Raw genomic sequence first — 27,956 nt, 5'->3', positions numbered from 1 at the left:
CTCTCTCTCTCCTTTCATCTCTGAAATCAATAAAAATACATATTTTTAAAAAGAATAATGAGATATTACACATTTTCAATAGAGCAATACCTAATATTTTTTTCTATCAGAAAAGTTTGATGAAGTAACTACCTGAGCTCAGAAATCCCTTCAACTTTGCTGTTGTTTTCTTTAGTTAAATTCACTTAAATAATGTTCACCAAAGACAATACTGACCTCCTTGTCACAAAATCCAAGAACCAGTTTTCCATCCTCATATAAATGAACCTCTGGCTGCTCCTTCCCACTGTCCTCTATGAATAAATTCTTCTCAAATGTTGGTAGCACAAGTCTTGGTACTAGGCCTGCTTTTCCTGTTATTCCAAACATTTTCTTTAGGTAGTTGGATGAGGTTAAGATACCACAAACAAAGGTCTCAAATCCTGCCCAAGTACAGAGAGTTGTAGGGGGACCTAGGCAGCCTCAGGAAGTGGGATGTATCTAATATTCATCAAGAACTTCTTTCCATACATAGTTCTAAGTACTTTATACAGATAAATGTATTCATTTATTATATGGGTTGAATTATGTCCCCCCACAAAAGATATGTCGAAATCCTAACCCCCAGTACATCAGAATATGACCTTATTCAGAAAGAAAATCTTTGCAGAGTAATCAAATTAAAATATCGCCATCAGGGTGGGCCTAATCTAATGTGACTGGTATCCTTATAAAAAGGGGGAAGTCGAACACAGACAGACATAGAGAGGGAACACGATGTGAAGACACATAGGGAGAAAATGACCATGTGACTGAAGTAATGCATCTACAAGCCAAGAAATGCCTGAGGCTACTGAAAACTTGAAGAGATGCAGGAAAGAGTTCCTGACACCTTGATTTCAGACTTCTGGCCTCCCGAACTGTGAGACAATAAATTTCTGTTTTTTTAAGCCACCTACTTTGTGGTACTCTGTCAAGAGACAAAGCAATCAACAGAGTCAGACTCAGGTGACACAGTTGTTGGAATTATCAAACAGGAAATTTAAAATAATGATGATTTAATATGTTAAAGAAAATAGTGGAAAATGTGAACAACAGACATGAACAGATGGGAAATTTCAGCAGATAACATAACTGAGATGAAGAATGCCTTCAATGAGCTCACCCAGTAGACTTAACAGAGCCAGGACAGGGGTTAGAATCAGTGAACTTGACGATAGGTTAATAGAAATTATCCCAACTAAAACACAAAGAGAAATAAAGATTACAAGGGGGCATAGATGTAGGGGTGCAAGAAATTTGTAGTGTTTTTCAAGCTAACATAGTCTATTTTCTGGTCAAAAATAATTTTATTTACATTCCATACCATGCAACAATATGTTCACCCCATTCCAAGACCTCCAAATGTCTCATCCCAAATTGTGGCACGATGTTCAAATCCAGGACCTCAAGTCTTCTGTATCAGGTTCAGAGGTGGCCGAGGCTCTCTGAGTGCAGCTTCTTAATCTAGAGACCTGTGAGCTAAATAACAAGTTATATGAACGACCCCCCCCCAATACACACACACACACACACACACACACACACACACACACACACACTATAATGGTGACATAGGAACAGAATTAACTACAATAAACACTCCAATTCAAAAAGGGGAGAAAGAAGAGGCACATATCTGTCACTGTTCCATAACAATTCTTGAAATCCCACAGAACAAATGTTTTCAAGTCTTCCTGCTTCAGGGGTAGATGTTTTTTATTAGGTCACAGTTCATCTGGGAATGGCTCCCCAGTCCATTTTAATATATTGTTCTTGGGTCTCCTCTCTGAGACCTCCTTCTTTTCCCATTAGAAATGGCCCATGTCTGCAGCCGAGTAACTTTCTCAGCTTCATTTCTATTCATAGAAGCTAGAGAGGAGAGTCCAGGCACCACTTTTCATTCTGGATTGTTTCAGTCCCTTTAAGTCCAGCTTGGAGGCAGTTTCACTAGTAAAACTCTATTAAAAACTTTAAATGTTTCCTATGAATCTGGTTTGTATTTCTCTACTTTGAGCAACGTGTCAGGCTACTGGGGACGATGTCATGAAGTCTACAGAAGCCATTTAGCTTAGCTTAGAGGGTCTCCCAAATACCAACTTAAATGTTTCATGCATTTTTACAAAGGGTCTTACATCTGCACTCGTGACTTGATCTCTACCCTGAGGCCATTTTCACTTTGAAAGTATTTTGGAGACTGGAGATGTGAACGTTATTTTCTAACCCAGCAAGTAGAGGGTTGTTTTTTCTTCTGAATTCTGCTTGTAAATGGAATAGTCATTCTCTTAGTTCATATCTCCTTTTGTACCTTATTATATGAGCTCATAGAAATAAACGAACTTCCAGCATTCTGTTGGAAATCTATTTAGCCAGATCCACAAGTTCATTTGATACATTCTCTATTTTCCCACAGAGCATGGTGGCTGTTTTGCTTTTTCTTTACTAAATAACATCGGACGCCATCTTTCCCAGGCTTTCTTAACAGTTTTCCTCCAAGTCCAAAGTCAATGCTACATGTCTTGTGTTTTGGTACAATATCCGCCCCCCACTGCCGATCATACACTTTTAAGTATTATTAGCATTTGCTGTGCAACAAAGTACCCTAAAACTTAGCAGTTTAAGACAATAATTATTTTATTTATCTCACAGTTCTCCATGTTTGCTGGGATAACCGGTATGGCTCTTCTTATATGGGCTGGATTGGTTGGGGTTGGAGACCAAGGAAGGCCACACTCACATGTCTGGTAGTTGACCTGAAGGGCCTCAGCTAGGCTGGCTCATCTTTGCTCCATCTGGTTTCTCATCCCCCAGCAGAGTAATCTGAGCTTCTTCATATGAAAGGCTTAGAATTCCAAAGAGTAGCAAGAGAGTAAGCCTCAGGTAAGTTTTTTTCACACTTCTTCAGCCATTTCTTGAATCTCTTCGCTAATGTACAGTGGCCAAAACAAGTCACATGGCCAAGTTAAGAGTCAAGGAGTAGAGAGGGAGCTGTACTTCTTAATAAGAGAAAAAACAGAGTAACATTGCAAAGGAGCATGCAAAAAATGACAGGAGAGACCTGTGGCATTTTTGCATTGTTCCACAATTAAAAAGGATAAAGACACAATGTCATGGGAACCAGTATGAATGATAGGATTACATTTGTGTGTTCATGTAAAATTATATCTTCAGATGAGTGTATATATAAAATCACAATGACCATAAAACTGTGAATTCATGGGAGAGGAAAATTCAATAGAAGACATATGTAATAGATGCAATTATATTAAATTTAAAAAATGAACTTCAATGATTCCTCCTGCTGTGCAATGTGTTCTGCCACAACCTACAGAACTGAGAGTAGGTCTACACATCAAATATGTTATTTTGTTGTCCTGCTTTTCATTTTGTTGTCACTTTAAATTGCTTAATATAACAGTAAACATGACTAACATTTACATAATTTTACACACTCCATCTGTAAAGAATTTGGTAACAATTTGCCTTATAATACTTTCTTTACAATAGGAAGGCTTTCTTCCTAATGTATCAAACTGACATCATTTTTCCTAGTATGAATTCTATTATACAGGGTGTCCCCAAAATGTATACACACTCATTTCTATAGATTCATTTAAATTTTGGAGATGAACTGTATGTTAATAAACACTAATTATATCTCAAAGTGTGTATACATTTTTGGGACACCCTGTATTTTGTGAGGCTGTGCAAATATGAAAATTCCCCTTCATTCAATGCATTCTAAGAGGATATCATCTAAATAATTTTTTTTACCTCAAGTGAGAAAGCCTGACGAATACTTTTTACTATGCCATATATTCATATAGGGTCTGTCTTGGATGAATTTTATAACATACCCTTATACCTGACTTCTGTGATGAGGCTTTCTCATTTTTAAGAGACAGGGTTACTTTCATGTATGAATATTACGATGCATACTCAGAACTGATTTCTGAGTAAAGCCCTTTCCACAGTCACTGCATTTATAGGGCTTTTCTCCAGTATGAATTGTCTGGTGTTTATTGAAATTTGATCTGTCAGTGAAGGCTTTCCCGCATTCTCCACATATATATGGTTTTTCTCCTGTGTGAATTCGTTGATGTACTTTGAGATGTGGTTTCTTGGAGAAGGATTTCTCACAGTCAGGACATTTATAAGGCTTCTCTGTAGTATGAATTCTCTGATGTGTAATTAATTCGGACTTCTGGAAAAAAGCCCTCCCACAATGAGCACAAACATAGGGTTTTTCTCCAGTATGAATTGTCTGGTGTTTATTGAAATTTGACCTGTCAGTGAAGGCTTTACCACATTCAGCACATATATAAGACTTCTCTCCAGTATGAGATTTCTGGTGAGTATTGAGATTTGACCTGTTGGTAAAGGCCTTCCCACACTCAGTGCATATATAGGGTTTCTCTCCTGTATGAATTCGTGTATGCATCTGGAGTTGTGACTTAGAAGGGAAAGATTTCTCACAGTCACTGCATTCATAAGGCTTCTCTCCAGTATGAATTCTTTGATGTGCAATCAAGTGTGCCTTCTGGATGAAGGCCTGCCCACATGCAGTACAAATATAGGATCTCTCTCCTGTATGAATTCTCTGATGCATCCTGAGTGTTGATTTTTGGGTAAAGGCTTTCCCACACTCACTGCATTTGTGGTGTCTCTCTCCAGTATGAATTTTCTGATGAACACTGAGAGCTGAGTTCAGGGAGAAACCTTTCCCACATTCACTGCATTCATAGAGTTTCTCTCCGGTATGGGTTGTCTGGTGCCTAAGTAGAGATGACACCTGGAAAAATGATTTTCCACATTCACTGCATGTATAGGGTTTTTCTCTAGTATGAGTTTTCTCATGCATAATTAATTCTGAATTCTGGATGAAAGCCTTCCCACATTCAGTACATATATACAGTTTTTCATCTCTATGAACTCTCAAATATATGCTGAGTAGTGGCTTTTGTGTAAAAACATTTGCACATTTGCTAAGTTCATGAGGTTTTTCCATAGTATGAAATCTCTGAGTTGCAAAGAGGTGTGACTTCTGGGTCAGTATCTTCCTAAATTCAGTACACATATTTCCTTTTTCCCCAACAGGAAACTTCAGATTGTGACTGAGTGCTTGTTTGAGGTTGAGGACTTTCCCACACTGATTACATTCACAAAATTTCACTCCTGTATGCATACTTTCATGGTTAGTAAAAGAACTCTGGGTGAAATTTTGACTGTGTCTATTAATTTTATCAAAGTTCTTTGTTGCTTTGTTTTTAGAATGAATATGTAAATCTAAATCATGCTTAAAACCCTTTTCAAATGAGTCACATTTATGGGGTCTTTTCTGTGAGGCAATAATATGATTTGGGCTTGGATAAACAAATTTTCTGCTGTCTTTATATTCATAATGCCACTCCGTATTCAATAGTTTCTTATTTACGAATGTAGCATGACTCACAGTTTTGCTGTGTTTTTCCTGATATCTTTTTATCTGTTCAGTATCTTTCCACAGTTCTAAAATGGAATACAATGAATCGCCTCTTATATCTTCACCCTCCATTTCACTATGAAATGAAGCTTTCCCAGAAATTCTTTTTTGTGAGGTCTTAATCCCAAACTTCCCATCTAAAAAGAGAAAAAAAAGTAAAATCGACACAAATAGATAGCAGAAGATTAAAAGATACATATAAGCTAATTCAAATTGAACACAGGGAAACCAGCGAATCCAATGATGACAATGAAAATAATTACAGGAAATACATATATAGCACTTACTATGTGTCAAGCTCTTGCACGACACTTATGATGTTCCAGGCATTGTTAAGATATAAATATGAACTCATTTAATCCTTTCCAAAGTTCTATTTTCTATTATTATGTATCTATTGTAGATAAGGAAAGGAAAGCTCAGAATGGTTTTATACATATAATTTGTCATAAAACATGGTTATAGCTCAATTTGGGTAGGAGGCTTGAATATCAAGTAGGGTGGACTGAAGATTAAAAAGACAAGGATTTTCAGGAAAAATATTGATGGAGAGCCTAGGCTGGGAGGGGGTGACTCAGAGCCTAAGTCCTCATTAGCTTTAGATTCTAAATCCTCACTGATCTTATTGCTTCTTGCTATTAGCAACAATACCAAATTCATGAGATCAAAAAACAATTTCACTTGCTGAGGGAGTATATCCTAAAAGTTCTCATCACAAGGACAAGAACATTTTTTATTTTTGATATCTATATGATATAGGTGTTAACTAAATTTATTGTGGTAATCATTTCACAATGTATGTAAGTCAAGTCATTATGCCTCTAGGAAAATTATTGCGGTGATAGCCATCTTGACCTATACAAACAATAAATGGATGTCTATACTCCAACTCTCCATCACGTGTAATTGTTTTCTATTAAACACAACTCCCATCAAGAGTCGGATATACGCTCTTTTCAGAGACACATGGAACATTCCCAAAGATAGAACATTTGCTGAAATCATACAGAGTGTATTCTTAGAATACAACAGAATGAAATTAGACAAAATAAAGGAAACCAATTCCTTGAGAAAAACCACAACTTATTATGTATGACAAAAGATGAAACAGAAAATTGAAAGAGCCCTATGTATATTAAAGAAATTGAACTAGTTATTAAAACTTTCCCATCTGGCAAACTCCAGGCCCAGAAAGTCTTGCTGGTGAATTCTGTGAAACAGCATAAAAAGAAATAACAATCTTACACAAACTATTTCAGAAAATAGAGAAGAAAACTCATTCACAACTCATATTATGCGGCCAAGTGTAACCCTAATATCAAAATCTGACAAAGACATTGCAAAAAAAAAGAAAACTACAAACCGGTATCACTCATGCAAATATTTTTAAACAAAATATAAAAATAGAATCCAACAATATATAATAAGGGTAATGTATATAATAATCACCAGTATTTGTCTCAGAAATACAAGGTTAATTTAACATTTGAAATCAATCAATAAATTTACCATATTAACAAAATAAAAACAATAACTCATATGATCACTAAAGCATTTGACAAAATTCAACACTTAACTATGATTTTTTTTAAAAACCTCTTTAACCAGCTAGGATTAGAAAGGAACTTATGTAACCTGATAAAGGGTAGCTTAAAAAAACTACAGCTAACATCATACTTAATGATATGAATTTTTTGCTCCTAATATCAGGAACAAGGCAAGCATGCCCACACTCACACTTCTATTCAACATCAAACTGAAGGTCTTAGACAGTGAAATAAGGAAAGGAAAATAGATAAAAAGATTGGACAGAAAGAATAAAACTGTCCTTAAAGTGCTGAGTATTTACTTACAAGGAACCTAGAAGACAAACAACCCAATAAAATGAGGAAGATATGTAAATAAACACTTCACACAAAAATGTACAAATGGTCAATAGCACATGAAAAGATATTTAACATCATTACTCACCAGAGGAATGCAACTTAAAATCATAATGAGATACCATTACATATCTACTACAATAGTAAAAATTAAAGAGACTGATGACAGCAAGTGTTGGCGAGGATGTGGTGCAAGAAGAATTCTCAGTTTTTGTTGTTGGAAATGTAAAATGGCACAGCCACTTTGGAAGACAGTTTAGCAATTTCTTATAAAGATAAGCGTATATCTATTTTATAACCTGGCAACTCCACTCCTAGGTATTTACCCAAGAGAAATAGAAACATATGTTCACACAAAGATACACTAAAATGATCACTGCAGCTCATAATAACCAAATAATAACTCCCTGTCATCAACAGGGATATAAACAAATTACCATATATTTATACCATGGAGTAGTAGTCAGCATCTTAAAGGAACAAACTAGTGATATACTCAATAACATGGGTAAAACACAAAATCATTATGCTGAATGAAAAGAGCAGACAGTATAATTCCCGTTGATATAAACATTAATAAAGACAAATATCTCCTATAGTGACAAAATGCACGTCAATAGTTGCCTGGGGCCTCGGATGGTTTGGCTCAATGGATAGAGTGTCGGCCTGAGGACTGAGGGGTCCTGGGTTTGGTTCTGGTCGGGGGCACATGCCTGGGTTGCGGGCTCGATCCCCAGTAAGGGGGCGTGCAGGAGGTAGCCAATCAATGATTATCTCATCATTGATGTTTCTCTCTCTCTCTCTCTCTGAAATCAATAAAAATATATTAAAAATTTATTTAAAAAATAGTTGCCTGGGGCTGAAGTGGTGATTAAGCATTGACTACAAGGGACATGAAGGAGCATTTCTGTGTGATGGAATGTTATATATTATGATAGGGGTAGTGGTTATACTAGTGTGTACCTTGTCAAAACTCATCAAGCTATATACTTAAAATGGATACACTTTAGTGTATGTAAATTATACTTTAATAAGTGGAATCTAATGAACAAAATGAACTAACAAGTAAAATAGAGACACATTCATAGATAAAGAGCAGGCTGATAGTTGTTGGGAGGAGGGTTGGGGATGGAAGAATTGAGCAAAAATAAAAAAGCGAGAAAAAGCTCATGGATATGGACAACAGTGTGGTTATTGCTGGGGGTGGGGTGGGAGAGAGGTAGAAGAGCGTATAGGGGGGATAAATGGTGATGGAAGGAGACCTGACTTGGGGTGGTGAACAAACAACATAGTATACAGATGATGTGTTGTGGAATTGTGCACCTGAAATCTGTATAATTTTGTTAACCAGTGTCACCCCAATAAATTCAATGAAAAGAAAAAAAGTAGATTTTAAAAGAAAAAAAATGATATGTGACTAACCACAGTCAGAATATGGAAGAGAGGCATGGAGTAGGTGAGGTGGAGGTGAGTGAGGAATCTGCAGGTGATAAATACAAAGAGAGGAGGTGAGGCTGGTTGCAGGTGACAGTTTATTGGTATCTTAGAATGAGAAGACAAAAGTGAAAGAAGGAGGAAATAAAAGGGTACTGGGAAAAATAGGAGTGAGGCAACCAACTAAATCCATTAAAACTGAATGTATATGATAAGATTCTAAGACCCTAGGGTTGGGGTTAAATAATGAAGCATAAAATGTGATGGAAGAAAAGAATATCCAAGAAAGCAACATCCATAGTGAAGAAGGCTGGCATATGATACAAAATATGGGAATTGCAGCAATTCTCCTGGAGGAAACCCCAAAGAAAACAGCTGATGACAGTACAGAAAATAAAGACAGAGCAATTTGGTACCTGAGAGGCCTACGTTATTTATTTTCAAGCAGTTTCTAAAATTTAAACCTTCAAGAAGGCAGCAAAGACACCAATCTCTCTGGGGGAAAAAAGTATTTCCATGTCTCCTTTCTGCCTGGATCACACTCACTGACCTGAACAACTCTGATGTGGGGTTTCTCCCTCTAATATCCATGGCTCCTCTCCTTGCTCCAACTTGAAGATGACCTCTGGTTTGGGAACTTCATACCCTGTTAATAGGACATAATAGAGAACTGGGTCCAGCTAATTGTTTTCCATTTGTTCATTAGAAAAGAAACCACATTTGATTGGGGAAACACTAATAATCACAGAGGTGAAAGGGACTGAAGAATCTCAGACCAATCAGGGATTATATCAGCATGCACTTAAGATATCCCAGAGCACTCAGCAGCTGGGAATGGAAATGGTTCTGTCTTAGTTTCCTCGGGCTGCTTTAACAAAGTACCAATAACTGGCTGACTTAAAACCACAGAAATTTACTGTCTCCTACTTCTTTAGGCTAGAATTCTGAAATCAAGGTGTTAGCAGGGTCATGTTCTCTCTGGATGATAGGAGGGAGAATCCTTCCTTGCATCTTATAGCTTCTGGTGTTTGCTGGCAATCTTTGGCATTCCTTGGGTTATAAATGCATCACTCTATTGTGTTTTCTCATCATCTTCCCTCTATGAGTATCGATTTCTGGGCTCTTTTTTTTATAAGGATACCAGCTATATTAGATTAGGGCCCACCCTCATGACCTCATTTTAACCTGATTACCTTTATAAAGACCCTATTCCCAAATACGGTCATATTCTGAGGTATTAGGGGTTAAGACTTCCACATATCTTTTTTGTGGGGGGACACAATTCAACCCATCAGAGCTTGCCCTCTGAATCCCCCAAATTAATATTCTTCCCATGTTGAAAATACACTAATTACATCCCAATGTCCCCTAAAGTCTTAATCATTCCAGCATCAACTCTTAAGTCTAAAATCATAAACTCAGAGTCTCAGATATCATCATCTAAATCACTCAAATCAGTTATGGGTGACACTTGACTATGAGTCCAAAATCCAAGTGTCAACAGGGCTATCTATGCTCCTTTTGAAGGTGTTAGGGAAGGAGCTGTCTCATGCCTCTCTCCTGGTTTCTGGTGGTCTCGGCATTTCTCGGCGTATAGATGCATCACTCCAGTCACATGGCCATCTTTTCCTTGTGTGTCTTCACATTGTCTTCTCTCTGTGTGTGTGTCTGTCTCTGTGTTTAAATTTCCCTTTTTTATAAAGACACCAGTCACAGTGGATTAGGACCCACCCTAATAAACTCATTTTAGCTTGATTACTTCGATAAAGACCCTCTTTCCACCCTAGCTGGTTTGGCTCAATGGATAGAGCGTCAGCCTGCGGACTGAGGGGTCCCGGGTTCGATTCCAGCCAAGGGCACATGCCTGGGTTGCAGGCTTGATCCCCAGTGGGGGGGGCGTGCAGGAGGCAGCCAATCAATGATTCTCTCTTATCATTGATGTTTCTCTCTCCCCTTCTCCTTTCCTTTCAAAAATCAATAAAATATATAAAAAAGACCCTCTTTCCAAATAAGGTCACATTCTGAGGTACTGAGGGTTAGGACTTCAACGTATTTTATTTGGGGGATATAATTTTACCCACAATTGTCTCCTCACTGGTTTCACGGGGTATCAGTGCTTACCCACTGAGAGCAGGTGGCTGTAGTTCTCCAGCATCACCTCCTGGTACAGGCGTCTCTGAGTAGAGTTCAATTGCTGCCACTCCTCCCTGCTGAAGTCCACAGTCACATCCTCAAGTGACACTGAGACCTGTAACAACACAAGCTTGTTCAAGGTGACAAGGTCAGCACTGGGGGATAGGGAAAAGATAGAAAATAAGTTTCAATGCCTATTAAATACCTAGTTATATAGAATGTTATGTAAACTACAAACATCAAATCCTAAATTTCTGTATGAATAAATTGCTTTTATTAGGCCAAAACTCATACAGATAACAACTATAAGCTCTGAACAAAATATAAAAAACCAGTATCTGAAAGATACTGAAGAGCAACCTAAGTTAGGCATCTACTGGAAGAGAGTTAATGCAAGAAGGGATGACACGGGATGTGTTTACTATTTTTACAGCTTTTAGTTTGTAAATAGGCTCAGTCAGTCATGCAAGGTAACTAAAATTCCAATTTTTAAAACCTTCACTCTTATTGACTTAAAAAATCAAAGGAGTGTTTTGCAATCATAACGACCACTGGAAAGTCAGGGGGAAATCCGGACGGAGAGGAGTGCCTAAATTCTGTATAAGAACTCAGCCCAAATATCTGCTTAACCACTTAAATGAACTAAAATCTGAGCTATCACACACTACAGAGAAGATAGTTTCCACTTTGAGTCCAGCCACGAGTCAAGTGCTTACTAAACAAAACAAAACAAAAAAGCAGCAATCTTTAAGGGAACTAAATAGAATCAAAAATTTCTACAATACATGATTTACAACAACCAAAATACAATCCAAAATAACATAGAAAGAAAGAGAAAGGTATCAAGAGAAAGAGAAGAGATTCAAGAGTAAAAGCAGAGACTGACCCTGAGATGATCCAAATGCCAAAATTAGACTTTGAACTAGTTGTGTATAAATATGCTCAAGAACATAAGGACAACTATGTTCATAATAAATAATAGGATAGTTCAACTGAAGAATGGGAACTATAAAAAAGTAACTAACTGAAAAGTCTAGAACTGAAAAATGCAATCCGAAACTTAAAAAATTCCCTGGATGGACTTACCAACAGAATGTAGATAACATAACAAAAGAAAGAGTTAATGAATGTAAGACAGACCAACAGAAGTTAACCAATCTGAAAAGTAGAGAGAAAATTCTTGGAAAAAGTAAACAAAATTATAGTCTTAGGGATGGGTAATACAAATCAAAAGATCTAATATACATGTAATTTGAGGTCCAGAAGAAAGGGGACAGAAAAAGATGTTTTTAAAAATAATGGGCAGCATCAGCAGATGAGTGGATTAAAAAACAGTGATACATCTACACAATGGAATACTACGCCGCTGTAAAAAAGAAGGAACTTTTACCATTTGCAACAGCATGGATGGAACTGGAGAGCATTATGCTAAGCGAAATAAGCCAGTCGGAGAAAGATAAATATCACATTATCTCACTCATATGTGGGATATAATAATCAACATAATTTGATGAACAAGAATAGATCCAGAGACAAATGGTAGGGGAAGAAGGGTTAGAGAGCAACCAAAGGACTTGTATGCATGCATATTAGCATAACCAATGGACACAGACACTGGGGCAGTTGGGGCTTGCCCGGGGTGGGAATGGCTGGGGGGAGAGACAATCAGGGGGAAAAGGAGACATGTAAAACTTTAGAGAATAAATAAATAAATATTCCTATGGGCAGAAACTTCCCAAATTTGGCAAAAGACATACATTTACAGATTCAAGAAATCTGGCAAACCCCAAGCAGAATAATCCACAGAAAACCATACCTAGGCACATTGTAGTCAAACTTTTAAAAACCAAAGAATAAAAGTTTTTGAAAACAGCCAGAAAACAAAACAAAATGACATATTATATACATGGAAACAGTGATTTAAATGATACTTTTTAAATGCTAAAGAAAATAAGTGTTATCTGGCTGGGCAAAGCTAGCAGTTCAATAATTAGGTCTCAAGGCCTAAGAATAACTCTTCATGGCTTTTGGTTCTGCTCTCTTGGTTCTTGTTCCCACCTTCTAAGTCATACTTCCTTTTACAGGAAAGGTTAGCAGAAGAGTTTTCTCAGCCTGCTTCCTGCCAGTAGAATTTTGGAAATCCAATGTCTTCCTTTCATTTGTGTAGTCTCTATCCCTTTCACTCTAAGGTGACAGTGTTTCTGCTGATACAGTTTGCTGTAATATTTTATGGTTTGTCTGTGAATCTCATTGGGTTTACTCCATCAGACAAAAGCTTCAGCCATAAATCTCTTTGAGACGAGCCATTCTCTACCTTGGACTCCTGCTGAAAGGAATGACGAACAATACTCTTAAGCTTTCAAGAAGCCCTCTTGTACGATTGAGATCTGTAAGTTACCCTCTTCACCTCTTCAAAGAGTTTTGATGGCTGAATGCTCTGAGCCCTCACTGCCCAGATTATTGCCATTGCTTTCTGGATCCACCATCACATTTGACATGGCAACACATGTATCCTCACAGACTGGGCACAAATGAAAACACCGCTTTTCTGATGCAGAAGCTACCACGATATACCAAATCTGTGACTCCTTCCACAAGATGACCCGTTGTGATGAGAAAGTGCACACAGCATGAAGTGTGGCCCACCTGCTCCTGGCCAACTGACTACATCACACTTCAAGCCCCTCTCTGATTTGCATCATTGTTTATATGTTTTCAGGTTAAAATATTGCTGTTTCAGTCTGCTCAGCCCACTCCAGCCACACAACTGTGGATCTTGGAACTAACCTGTATCAAGTTTTCAGCTTTCTGGACTATTTGTAGCCTAAAAATGGAACACCTTTCATTGCACAAGCCATGTAACAATGGGCTGATAGTTAAGGTATTTGATGGACTTCCACACTCTCTCCCATCCACTGGCATGTGGTATTGTTGAGTATTGGAATGGCCTCCTCTAAAAGGAACTCAAAAGGATTTCAGACTCTGCCTCTCTCACCCTCTCCTGCTCCATACATGCTCTTTAGTAAGGCAGTTTAATCCATGAATATGGTTGTCCCCAGAAAGGAATCATCTCCTTTCAGCTGCTCCCTGGGTAATGATCAGAACAAAAGGTGTTAGGAGTTATATGGTCATATTTTGACAACTTGGGATCCTGTCTCGTTGCTAACCCTCTGGGAGGCAAAGCATCCAGAAAGAAGAGTGCCTAAGAGATTTCAGTTTAATTCTGGTTGTCACCTGGATTCTCTGGTTGGATTAACATTGTCCTAGAATAATGTGGTTGGCAAACTCATTAGTCAACAGAGCCAAATATCAACAGTACAACAGTCCGAGCAAGATGGCGGCATAGGTAAACACCGGAGACTGCTGCCGCAAACAACCACTTCAAAAATACAACTAAAAGACGGAACGGACATCACCCAGAACCACAGGAAGGCTGGCTGAGGAGAGACTCTTCAACTAGAAGGAAAAATAACAGCACACCGAGGCTCAGAGGAGGCGCAGTGTGGAAAATACTCAGGTGCGGAGGTGCGCGCGCAAAGCGGGCTGGTGGCTGAGAGCGCGGTTGTCGTTTTCGGTCAGGGGGGAGTCTCAGACTCTGAGCTCCAGATACGGGCGAATCGCTGGGGACTCGGACCCAAACGGGAGAAGCGGGAGTGTCTGGCATCAGTTGGAAGGCAGCTTTCCCTCCGAGGTTTGCAGCGGTTCCGGGGGTTCTGAGAAGCAGAGCCTCTGGGAACAGGACTGAGGGCACCATAACGGCTCCCTCCGCCCGCCCTGTTGAGCCCGCCCCGCCCAAGCCCTGCGCAGAGCCATTTGCCGGATCGCCTCAGGCAAAGGCTAGATTAGCACCTCCCCAGAGGACAGAAGTTTTCCGCGGCAGACACAGCTGATTCACACAGCCAGTCGGCCTGGTGGTCAAATCCCTCTAGTATTAACTACAACAATCAAGGCTCAACTAGAACAAGACTGCGCACAAAGACCACTAGAGGGTGCACCAAGAAAGCATAAAAAATGCGGAGACAAAAAAACATGACAGAAATGGAGGATATAGAGCTAAAAATCGCAATTTTGAGGGCTTGCAAAAATGTGCTAGAAGCTGTCAATAAACTTGAGGAGAGAGTCACGAAAACTAATGAGACCCTCGATGCTATGATAAAGAACCAACTAGAAATTAAGCATACACGGACTGAAATAAAGAATATTATACAGACACCCAATAGCAGACCAGAGGAGCACAAGAATCAAGCCAAAGATTTGAAATGCGAAGAAGCAAAAAACACCCAACCGGAAAAGCAAAATGAAAAAAGAATCCGAAAATACGAAGATAGTGTAAGGAGCCTCTGGGACAGCTTCAAGCGTACAAACATCAGAATAATTGGGGTGCCAGAAGATGAGAGACAGCAAGATATTGAAAACCTATTTGAAGAAATAATGGCAGAAAACTTCCCCCACCTGGTGAAAGAAATGGACTTACAGGTCCAAGAAGCGCAGAGAACCCCAAACAAAAGGAATCCAAAGAGGACCACACCAAGACACATCATAATTAAAATGCCAAGAGCAAAAGACAAAGAGAGAATCTTAAAAGCAGCAAGAGAAAGAGACTCAATTACCTACAAGGGAATACCCATACGACTGTCAGCTGATTTCTCAACAGAAACTTGGCAGGCCAGAAGGGAATGGCAAGAAATATTCAAAGTGATGAATACCAAGAACCTACAACCAAGATTACTTTATCCAGCAAAGCTATCATTCAGAATTGAAGGTCAGATAAAGAGCTTCACAGATAAGGAAAAGCTAAAGGAGTTCATCACCACTAAACCAGTATTATACGAAATGCTGAAAGGTATCCTTTAAGAAGAGGAAGAAGAAAAAGGTAAAGATACAAATTGTGAACAACAAACATGCATCTATCAACAAGTGAATCTAAGAACCAAGTGAATAAATAATCTGATGTACAGAATGAACTGGTGATTATAATGAATCAGGGACATAGAAAGGGAATGGACTGACTATTCTTGGGGGGGAAAGGGAAAGGGGGGGGCGGAGGGTGGGGTGGGAACCAGTTGTAGGGGAGCTATGGGGGGGAAAAAGAGGAACAACTGTAGTAATCTGAACAATAAAGATTTAATAAAAAAAAATCTGTCTGTAGAAAAGGAAAGAAAATAAATACCAATAATTCTACAACCAAAAAAAAAAACAAAACAAAAAAACAGTACAATGATTGAAATTTATTTTGAGAGCCAAATTTTTTAAACTTAAACGATATAGGTAGGTACATTGTTATTAACTTAATTAGGGTACTCCTAAGGCTTAGGAAGAGCCACACTCAAGGGGCCAAAGAGCCGCATGTGGCTCGCGAGCTGCAGTTTGCCGACCATGGTCCTAGATCATAAAGATAATTGCTTCTTGGTTCAGTACACTTGCTTACTGTGTTCCCCTTTAATGACCCACATGGGCCAAAGGGTAGAACATAACAGATCTCTGAAAGCTTATTAAAATGACCTTGTTCCTCTTGCATCTGACTCATTGAAATGAAAGGTCTGGAAACTAGTAGGAGATGACTGGGGTGGGGGTGAATTTAATACTGACTAGAATGAACCCTAATGATTTTAGGTCAGCAGAGGGTGAGCAACAACACCGAAATTGAAGAAGAAACACCTTAAACCCCAGGAGGTACAGGAAAGGGAGGGGCATTAATAAGCTGTCTTTCTGAACTACCGGTGGAGCCTTCATCACAAAGGAAAATGCCTTAGTACATCTTCCCCAAACTGCTGCAAGGGCGTAAAATTTACCTGTCAGGTCTGCCAATACCTGCATCCACAAGGTCATCACCATTCCCCTTAAGCTTGCTGAGAAGTCTATCAGAAACAGCTGGGAGAGCCCCAGCTCCTGCACCACACACAAAACACCCGTCAACACCTTCAACTGTCTGCTCTCCTTGAACCACTTGCCCTAGCAGCTGCTCAGTCATTATGTGGGGCAGAAGAATATCATGCAGCTAGTAGCTTGGACATATAGGACAGGTTGGAATGAAGGCCTTCAGGCAGTCTCTCCAATAACAAGAACTAGACTCAAGTTTTCAAACAGAACTGAGGACCCTTAATGTTGAACATAACCTGAGCCCAAGTTAAGAAATCCCCCCACTCTTTTATGCTCTTAGAACCGACTTACCACAAATATCACCTTTCCCCTTATGACTCAGATAACATTTGCTGTCCACTCTTTCTCATAACCCCCATAAGACTCCTGGGGTTTACGTATGACAAGGCCAAACGCAGACCTTTCTCCTTTTATTGAACTTGCTGAAAGGCTAGACACAGACCCTCCAACTCCCCACTTTCTCATGAATGATTGAGATTAGAAGTTAAACTAGCTAGCTAGACACAGAGATAAGCATTTCTTTTCTAGCTGACGGAGACTTCTCCTGAATGCAGAAACAATCCCACCTATAAATCTCCCCAAGATAACTTGTCTAATCCTCAGTATGAAAATAAAAGTCAAAACCACCCTGCTGAGACACTCCGACTTTCACATCTGAGGTGCTCTCCCTATTGCAATAGCCTAAATAAAATCAATTTCCTTTTTTTTGTTCAGTTTTGTCTTTAATAGTTAGAGACTATCAGCTGGATGAGAGGCCACATTGGAGGCACTCTCAAGCTATGTCTCCTGACTGCTGGAGGTCCCACCAATTGTAAACAGCACTTTCTTCTGGGGGGCGTCCTGGGATTATACTTCATATGCAGAAGCCAGGCATTAACTTGCCTTCCTCCCCACAACATGGTGATTTTCACCTTAAGGGTGGTCATAAGTGAACTGAACGTGTGTGAGGTGGTGATTGGTGGTTCAGGTAAACCATAAATGACTCTGGGGGTCTCTCTAAAAGGAGGCTACCTACTTGGTTGCTAGCAGGAGCTTCCTAGAAGAGTAAATGGCTTGCTATTCATGTGAACCCTGAGGGCAATTATTCCTATGATAGGAATCATCCAATTAGAAAAGGTGGTAGGACATTTGTCCCTGATTGTATCTGAGGTGATCAACATAATATCTTGGCTCTGGAAGGTATTCTGGGGTCAGGCTCAGCTTACTGTCCAAACAGAGGATGAAAATGCCCCCTTGGGCCAAGGCAGAATCTGTGCAATCGCTAATACATCCTGCTGTACCTCGATTCCCACACCAAGGACAAAGGTCAATAGAGAAACTTAAGCAGAAAGGCACCTGGCTTTGTAAGGTAAACATTGATGGCTTTAAAGGATTTGTTCAACTCATTGAGTCTGGAACCCCGGATGTCACAGTTGAGCAAAGTACTGCAGACTGGCCTCATTCTGCCACTTGGAGTCCTGTTGATTAAGTGTTGCATAAGATAAATTGAACAGCCTGGGCTCTCATCTCTGCCAGTCAGATTAATCAGAGTAGCTGACAGACTAGTATACTCATGGGAAATTGTGCAGAAGGCAAGACAGTGCAGAAATGAAGGGTGGATATTATTGGGAGACAATTCTCAACAGGTCTCTTGTGTTACAGTGAGCATTTCTACATGTCCTGGTACATCAACCAAGGATTTCTGCTCATATTTCCCTAAGAGAATTGTTTCCTCTTATGATCTACATATGCTCTGATGAAGAAGGCTAAGATGTTTTCCAAAGAGATTATGTCAATTTACACTCCCACCAGCAGCATATGAGCTGCTGGTATGTGCTGATATGAGCCTATAAGCTGCTGATATGGCTCCTCATCCTTGCTACCACTTGTCATCATCAGTCTTCTTAATTTTAGCCATTCTGGTGTGAGTGTAGTAGCAGTACATTGTGGCTTAAATTTTGCACTTCCTGATGACTAATGAGACTGGGCACCCTCTCAGGTGTTTGTTAGCCATTTGGATATCTTTTTTTGTTACATGTCTATTCAAATAAGGCATGTGACTACTGTGTAGTCTGCTTTTTCTTACTGTTTTGTTGTTCTTGATATATTCTGGCTAGAAGTCCTCCATTGTCTATCTCTTCTACTCTGTGGCTTGTACAGTGTGTGTGTGTGGGGCGGGTAAGGGCAGAGGGTGGGGTGGGAACTGAGTGGAGGGAAGCTATGGGGGGAAAAAAGAGGAACAACTGTAATAATCTGAACAATAAAGATTTAATTTTAAAAAAATCAAGATAGTAACTATCTTTGGGAGTAGAGGGACTCTGAAATTATATGGCCACTTACTAGACTGACAATGAAAAATCAGTGAGCTGTAAATTTTTTTGGTATACTTTTCTGTATGTATATTTCACAATAAAAATATTTTTAAAAATATAGGCTTAATCTATAACCCATCAACTCCACCCCTATATATATAGTAAACAGATGGGTATACACATGTACATGAAAAGAAACAAACAAAATTTTTTGTTCATGGTATCATTGTTTATAATTCATATTACGTTTCACCAAAATATTTAACAATAACAAAAGCTGATAAAAATTTGTTTAGTAGGCCTCCTTTTGTGAAATAAAAGGAGAAAGTAAGAATGTGTTCTCAGCTGCTTTTATTTGCATAAAGGAACCCTAATCATGCAGTAAACGAACCTAGTTATATGTATTAGACACAGGTGAGCAGATAAGAGAAAGATAAATGAGAATTTAGACTAGTAGATTTTTTTATATCCTCACCCAAGGATATGTTTTTATTGATTTGAGGGAGAGAGAGAAACATCAATGTAAGAGAAAATAATCAATTGGTTGCTTCTCACACTCACCCCGACCTAGATCCAATCCACAACTTGGATACGTGTCTTGACTGGGAAATGAACCCACAACCTTTGGGTGTATGTGATGATGCTCCAACTAACTGAGCCACCCGGCCCAAGTTTAGGCTATGTAGATTTTTATATTTTTGAATTTTATATATTTTCATTTTTGAGCTATGTGTCTATATTGTCATTCAAAATTAAATTAAAAACTATTACTAATATTTTTAGTGATGAGATGCTGCATCCATGAAACAAAAATAGCATGCTATTAATAGGGAATGCTCTGAAAATAAAGAGCTATTTAAAATAAAAATATGTAACAGCATTGAGAGACACAAAAGAAGATTTAGAAGATAAAGTGTTCCAAAAAACTCTTAGAAAGGAGAACAAAAGAGAAAGAAATGGAAAGCAGAACAAAGACTAAAAAAAGTAGGAGGCTCAACAACTGAATAAGAAGAGTTTTTTGAAAAGTAGAGAAAATGACTAGACTGGAAATAGGCTTTTAAAATTCTGCACAAAAATGATTTCCAACCTAGAATTCTATATCTAGCTGAAAAGATAAATTTAGTATCAGAGTCAAATAAATATATTTCCACCCTGGCTGGCATGGCTCAGTTAGTTGAGTGTTGTCCCATGCACCAAAAGGTTGCTGGTTCAATTCTCTGTCAAGGCACATAACCAGTTTGCAGGTTCAGTCCCCAGTTGGGTGCATGTAGGAGGCAGCTGATCAATGTGTTTTTTTCTCTCTCTCTCTCTCCCTTTCTCTCCTTCTAAAATCAATAAAAACATTTTAATTAATTAATTAATAGATGAATACATTTCCAAGGCACTTATTACTTTTTTATTTCTATAAATGTATTTCTGCAATTATATATATTAAATAAATATAATTTTGCATGACATTTTCAGACATACAACGTTTCATAAAATCCACCTGTCATGTATCCATTTTTAAGGATAGACTGGAGGATGTGCTCCCACAAAATGAGGGTGTAGACCAAGAAAGAGGAAGACAGAGGATCCAATAAACAAGAAAGAAGACATAGAATCCCCAGGAAAGGGGATGTGCAACAAGACAGAGGTGAAAAGGATTTCCTGGGGGATAACACAGGGAAGACACCAAGATAATAGCTGTGTGTAAAGTTGAGGGAGAAACCAGACCAGCAGCCTTCAGCAGGTCAACAAGTTCCAGGAAAGAATTCTCCACAGAGAAGACATTGCTGCCCTGAGCTGAGACCATTCCCACCTACTAGTAGCTGTGTGAAATTGAGCCAGATAGTTTTTCTCTATGCCCAAGTTTCCCTCTATAAAATGGGAGTAACAATGACACACACTTCTTGAGGTTGTTATGAAGATGAGTTAGTATATGTAGTATGTGTATAACAGTGCTGGGCACATAGTAATCATTATATGAGTGTTTACAATTATTGTCACTATGATTATTACCTATATGTTTGAATATACAGAGAGGAGATTTAAACAATTAGAAAGAATTTGAAGTTGAATTATTGATTTGTATATAGTAAAGCAAAGTAATGACTAAACCAGAAAACTGTTAATTCCAAGAAAAAGAAAAAGTTGTATAGAAATAGGCACCTCTTTGTCTTCCTTACCTCACAGGAGCTGTCTCTTCCTCCTGCAGTCAGGGCCAGGGACCACTGGGGAGAGCTCTGGTTGGCTGGCATGTTTACTTGGGCCTCAGCCCTCTGGCTCTCTTGCTGACAACTCCGCTCTTCCCAGGAGCCTAGGGCCAGGCAGGGTCTGTGGACTCAACCAGAGCTTCTGGGACCAGAAGGAAGATCTTGCAGCCTTCACTGTGGGGTCTGGTCCAGGAGCTCCAAGGAGACCCCAAGAAACCTGGAAAGACAGTGTCCACATGGCTAGTCAAACCAGCATTCATGCCACAAACGTTACTTGGGGGCACCAGAGTATGGAACTGGATGCTGTGGGAGTAGAAAATGTCCAGTCAACACCTATTCTAGTTATTCACAAAAATGGAATATGAGCGAGACCACAGATTTAGACTAAAATTAATGAAGGCTTAAATTCTAGCTCAGCCAACTTTTAGCTATGAGAATATGAAAATGTTTCTTTAGGTGTTTTTTTCAAAATGAGTCAAAACTATTTATCTCAAGGGGTTGTGAGAGTTAAATAAGATGATGTTTGTAAGGCACTTAGCACCAGACCAGACCAGATGAGCCCAAGTAAACTTTTAATTCATATTAGCAAGCATTGTTATTACAAGGAATCATCTAATGTGCAGAAGCAGATACCTCATTTAATTTGCACAACAATCCTATCATCAATGTGTTGCTGCAATCATTATTTCATTTTATGCATAAAGAAACAGAAGTTTATAGATGTTAAGTAAAACCCAGTCTACCTGGTTTCAAAGTTCACATTCTCAATACTATACCATATGGTACCTGTTATATGGTAGGCTCAAAATAAATGTGGTTCTGTTTAATAGATGTTGAAAACATGACTTTGATTTGGAATAAAAATGTTAAGCAAAGTTTCTTAAAATAGAAGAGACAGATCAGAAGGAAAATACTAATAGGCTGAGACTAAAATTGTTTAATTGCCTCAAAAATATCCAAAGGTAAAACTGTTTCTCCTGTTGAGGGAGGAGATGGTTTCTCCATATCCAAGTTGAGGTGTAATTTTATGCTGGTCAACCAATAGAGGCACTACAGATTTAGTCATTATTTTTAGGAAAGAGAAGGGGCGATATCCACATAAAATGAAGAGAAATTAAGACAAGAAAAGTAAGAGATGAGATGAAGAGAAAACAAGAAAGTTAAATAAGAAGTAAATAAAATAAAAGGCATGAACAAGTTAAATTTTAAACACAAAAAGATGATGATGCACTAAAGAAAGAGAAAATATGCTTTCTTTTCTTATGCCCATGGTACTCTTATAAAATTCCATCCAATAACTTATCTACAAAGAAAATCTGGTAGATGTTTCAATGCTAAGAATTGACAGGCTACATTCTCTGATCATAGAATAAGGTGTTCAATGCCATTAGTCATTAGGAAATGTAAATCAAAACCAAAATTTTTAATTCATTTGGAGACCATTTCATATCCATTAGGATAGCAAAAATAACAACAACAACAAGAAACAATAACAAGTGTTGGTAAGGAATATGGAATACACTGGAGTGCGCATACATTGCTGGAAGAATTGTAAAATAATTCAGGCATTCTGAAAAACAGTTTGGCAAAATGTTACCCACAGAGCCACCATATGATCCAGCAGTTCCACTACTAGGTATCTACCCAAGACAAATGAAAACACATGTATACTCCAAAACTTGTACACAAATATCCACAGCAGTATTATTCATAACTAGAGGCCCGGTGCACAAAATTCATACACTCCGGGTGGTCCCTCAGCCCCGCCTGCACCCTCTCACAGTCTGAGGAGCGGGCCTAAGCCGGCAGTTGGACATCCTTAGCACTGCCGCAGGGCTTCTGGCTGAGCAGTGCTCCCCCATGGGAGCCAACTGACCACCAGGGGGCAGCTCCTGCATCAGTGCATGTCATAGCGACCAGTCATTCTGCGGTTGGGTCAATTTGCACATTAGCCTTTTATTATATAGGACTAGAGGCCCGGTGCACGAAATTCGTGCACTAGGGGTTGGGAATCCCTCAGCCTAGCCTGCCCCCTCTCACAGTTCAGGAGCCCTCACGGGATATCCTACTGACGGCTTAGGCCTGCTCCGCAGTCTGGCCACAGAGGCTCAGATCAAGCGCTGTGCGTGCACGTGTGTCTGTGTGTGTGTATCCGCTGGGGGTCTGCCCCCAACTGTGTCAGAGGCTCAGAGCAGGCGCCCTGTGTGTGTGTGTGTGTGTGTGTGTGTGTCCATGGGGGGCTTTTTTGGCGCGCCGTGTGTGTGTGTGTGTGTGTGTGTGTGTGTGTGTGTGTCTGCTGGGGGCCTGCCCCCAACTGCATCAGAGGCTCAGAGCAGGCGCCCTGTGTGTGTGTGTGTGTCCAATGGGGGGCTGCCCCCAACTGCGTCAAGGGCTCAGAGCAGGCGCCCTGTGTGTGTGTGTGTGTGTGTGTGTGTGTGTATGTGTGTATGTGTGTGTGTCCGTTGGGGGCCTGCCCCCAGCTGCGTTGGAGGCTCAGAGTAAGCACCCTGTGTGTGTGTGTGTATTTGTGTGTGTGTCCGCTGGGGGCCTGCCCCCAGCCACGCTGCAGAGGCTTGGAGCAGGCGCCCCTCTGTGTTGATCTCTCAGGCTCCGGGCTGTGCCCAGTCCCTCCTCCTGAGCAGTTTGTTCAACCTAAAACATTAGAAGTAGAAAAAACAAAATTAAGCAAACCACCCAAAAAAGTAGTACTCAATAAAAATGAAATTTTAAATCAAATAAATATAACAATAGGGAGTTTCAAAGAAACAAAGAGTTGGATCTTTGAGCTGGCCAATGTCATTGATATATATAGATAGATAGATAGATAGATAGATAGATAGATAGATAGATATATAATAGAACCCACCTAAATGTCCATCAACTGATGAATGGATTAACAAATGTGGTAGATCTATATAATAAAATAGTATTTGCCAATAAAAAGTACTGATATATGCTATAACATGAAAAAACCTTGAAATCATTATCTTACATGAAAGATGTCAGTCACAGAAGACCACATATTGCATGATTTCATTTATGTGAAATGTCTAAAATGGGCAAATACATAGAGACAGACATTGATTGGAGGTTTCCTAGGGCGGGAGTGTCTGCTATTGTGTACAAAGTTGAAAATGTTCTAAAATTAGATTGTGGTGATTGATGACTGGACAATTCTGTGAATGTACTTAATACCATTGAATCATATACTTTAATGGGTGAATTTTTATGGTATTGGAATGTATCTAAATAAATCTGTTTTGTATATCTAAATAAGTCTGTTTTTAAAAGAAAAGAAATACAATCCAGGACCACAGTAGAAAATCAATACAGAAGCTATACAATTTTTACCAGTTGTCATGTAACACACTAAAGTTATATATAAAGTGAAATTTATAGCTTTAAATGGCTTTATTTTTAATTAAAAATAAATATAACAAAAAGAGCTATTTGTTCAACCTAAAACATTAGAAGTAGAAAAAACAAAATTAAGCAAACCACCCAAAAAAGTAGTACTCAATAAAAATGAAATTTTAAATCAAATAAATATAACAATAGGGAGTTTCAAAGAAACAAAGAGTTGGATCTTTGAGCTGGCCAATGTCATTGATATATATAGATAGATAGATAGATAGATAGATAGATAGATAGATAGATATATAATAGAACCCACCTAAATGTCCATCAACTGATGAATGGATTAACAAATGTGGTAGATCTATATAATAAAATAGTATTTGCCAATAAAAAGTACTGATATATGCTATAACATGAAAAAACCTTGAAATCATTATCTTACATGAAAGATGTCAGTCACAGAAGACCACATATTGCATGATTTCATTTATGTGAAATGTCTAAAATGGGCAAATACATAGAGACAGACATTGATTGGAGGTTTCCTAGGGCGGGAGTGTCTGCTATTGTGTACAAAGTTGAAAATGTTCTAAAATATATTTTATTGATTTCAGAGAGGAAGGGAGAGGGAGACAGAGACAGAAACATCAATGATGAGAGAGAATCATTTTTTGGCTGCCTCCTTTACGGCCCCCATTGAAGATTGAGTCCACAACCCGGGCATGTGCCCTGACTGGGTAACAGACCGTGACCCTCCTGGTTCCTAGGTCAACACTCAACCACTGAGCCATGCCGGCCAGGCAACATACTTTAATATTGATGTGAAATAAGGGCTTTCCTAGCAAAATGTAAATTAACAAAGTTAATGGAGGAAGAAACACAAAAGAGAACAATGAATGTAGAAGAGACCAGAGCAAAAATGACATAGCACAACAAATACAAAGACTGAAAGGTAGAAAGGAAAGGGGGCCAGCCCACAGACCTCAGGGCCTGGGGAACAGTGCAGTGGTGAATTCCCTCTTTCATTTCCCCTCCCATATATCACAAACAAAGCATTGTAGAAGCCTATAACTAAAAACTATCAACAGGCACAGACAAAAAAGCTCTAAGAAAAATCTACTCCCCTTAATCAAAGTATCAAGAAAAGTGTGGCCTAACTGAACATACCCACCCTACTCCAGCCAAAAACTAATAGAATACACATTCTCTTCAAGTACCCATGCCACGTTCTCTAAGACATACCATATCCAGAGTCATAAAACAAATCTCAACAAATTGAAATCATAAAGCATAAGTTCTTTGATTATAATAGCGCTGAATCAATAACAAAAAAATAAAACGAAAGTCACCAAATACTTGGGAATTAATAATCCATTTCTATATAATCATGGATCACAGAGGAAGTCTCAAAGGAAATTAAAAAGTAACAATATAAATACAACCTGTTGAAAATTTGTGGAATGGAGATAAAGCAGTGTTGAAAGGGAAATTTATAAGTTTAAATGTTTATATTTTCAGAATTAAGGTCTTAAATCAATAATTTAAGCTCCCACCTCAAAAACTAGAAAAAGAGCAAAGTAAACCCAAAACAAGAGAAGGGAGGAAGTAATAAATATAAGAGCAGAAATCAATGAAACTGAAAACAGTAAAACAATAGAGAATATCAATGAAAACAAAAGCTGGTTCTTTGAAAACGATAAAATTGGTAGTCCTCTAGCAAGATTGACAAAGGTAAAAAGAAGACACAAATTACCAACAGCAGAAATGAAACAGGAGATATAACTACAGATCCTGCAGCTATTAAAAGGAAAGGGAATACCACACACAGCTTTATGCACATTTGTTCAACAACTAGGATGAAATAATCCAATTCCTCACAAAACACAAACTCCTACAACGCACCCACTATTAAATAGTTACTCTGAAAAGATATTAACTAGATCATCTGAATAGTCATATAACTACTACAGAAACTAAAGACATAATAAAAAAGCTTCCAAAAGGAAATTTCCAGACCCAGATGATTTCACTGGAGAATTCAACCAAATATTTAAAGAAAAATTAGCATAATTCTACACAATCTCTTCCAGAAAATAGAAGTGGACATTTTTCAAGTCATTTTATGATGCCAGTATTACCCTAATATTAAAACAGACAAAGACAATACAAAAAAAGGAAAACTGTAGATCAGTATTTCTCATGAACTTGATGCAAAAATCCTGGGGGGAAAAAAGCATTAGCCAGTCAATTCCTGCAATACATAAAAGGAATTATACCACCACAATTAAGTAAGCTTTATTCCAGGAATGTAAGGCTGGTTCAATATTCAAAAATCACCAGTGTATTCCCTCATATTAACAGGCTAAAGATAAAAAAATCACAAGATCATATAAATTCATACACAGTATGACAAAATTCAACACTTATTCATGATAAAAGTAGACAGAGACATAGATCAACGGAACAAAATAGAGAACCTAAAAATAGCCCCACACAACTACAGCCAATTTATTTTTGATAAAGATGCAAAACATATCAACAGAGGAAGAATGGTGTTTTCAATAAATGGTGCTTGAGTAATTGGACATTCAAACAAAAGAACCTCAATCTAAGCCTCTAACTTCATATGAAACTTAACTCAAATGGATCGTGGACAGTAGGAAGGAGAAATGGACAAATCAGCATCACAGTAGAAAATTTACCTCTCCTCTCCCAGAAGTACAAGAAGCAGACAAAAAGGTGTACAAATATTGTACAATGCAACTGACAACTAAATAATTAAATATTATTGTCAATTTATATATGGAACAATTATAAACATTCACCACGTACTAGGCCATGCATCCCCTCATATTTCAAGGAATGAGCTTCACATAGACATTTTTCGGACCACATTTTTCTCAGGTTAGAAACCTATTAAATAAACTTTTGGAAACTGAAAACGCATTTCTAAATAACTCATGGGCAGAAGAAAAAAATTTCAACTCTTAGAAAACACTTAGCACACAATGCACCAAACCTTGTGGGTTTTAGTGAACTTTAAGACCTTAACATTGACATGAGAAAAGAACAAATCCTGCAAAATAATGAGCGAATTATCCAACTACAGTTAGACAACCGAGTGCATCACTGACCACACAAAATTCCCCAGCACTCACCCTCCCCAGGGCCGCATCCCTAGGAAACGCCTCCGGCACAGAGCACTGAGATCCTCCTGACAACAACTGTTCAACGGTGGCTGAGAACCACAGCCTCTTCCGGTCACCACCCCTAGCATCGCCCC

General features: G+C 38.6%; 1 protein-coding gene across 3 annotated transcripts; it reads right to left on the bottom strand.

The window, feature by feature from the left end:
* ZNF81 (zinc finger protein 81) lies at positions 1-27,956 on the bottom strand. 3 transcript variants are annotated; one of them, XM_014543511.1, is made up of 6 exons: positions 27,832-27,956; positions 21,290-21,533; positions 10,939-11,080; positions 9,368-9,463; positions 5,471-5,637; positions 1-1,500 (listed from the first exon to the last, which is right to left on the bottom strand). In XM_014543511.1, exons 2-6 carry the CDS (start codon positions 21,359-21,361, stop codon positions 1,486-1,488), a joined length of 492 nt encoding a protein of 163 aa, XP_014398997.1. In that variant the 5' UTR covers positions 21,362-21,533; positions 27,832-27,956; the 3' UTR covers positions 1-1,485. The 3 variants fall into 3 exon arrangements, with proteins under 3 accessions (XP_014398997.1, XP_014398996.1, XP_005871068.1); XM_014543510.1 differs by lacking the exon at positions 1-1,500 and having other exon boundaries at positions 2,635-5,637; XM_005871006.2 differs by lacking the exon at positions 1-1,500 and having other exon boundaries at positions 2,635-5,637; positions 10,939-11,065.

This window comes from Myotis brandtii, unplaced genomic scaffold (genome assembly GCF_000412655.1).
Source record: "Myotis brandtii unplaced genomic scaffold, ASM41265v1 scaffold327, whole genome shotgun sequence".
NCBI classification, from domain to species: Eukaryota; Metazoa; Chordata; class Mammalia; order Chiroptera; family Vespertilionidae; genus Myotis; species Myotis brandtii.
This window is presented reverse-complemented; position numbering and strand designations above follow the sequence as displayed.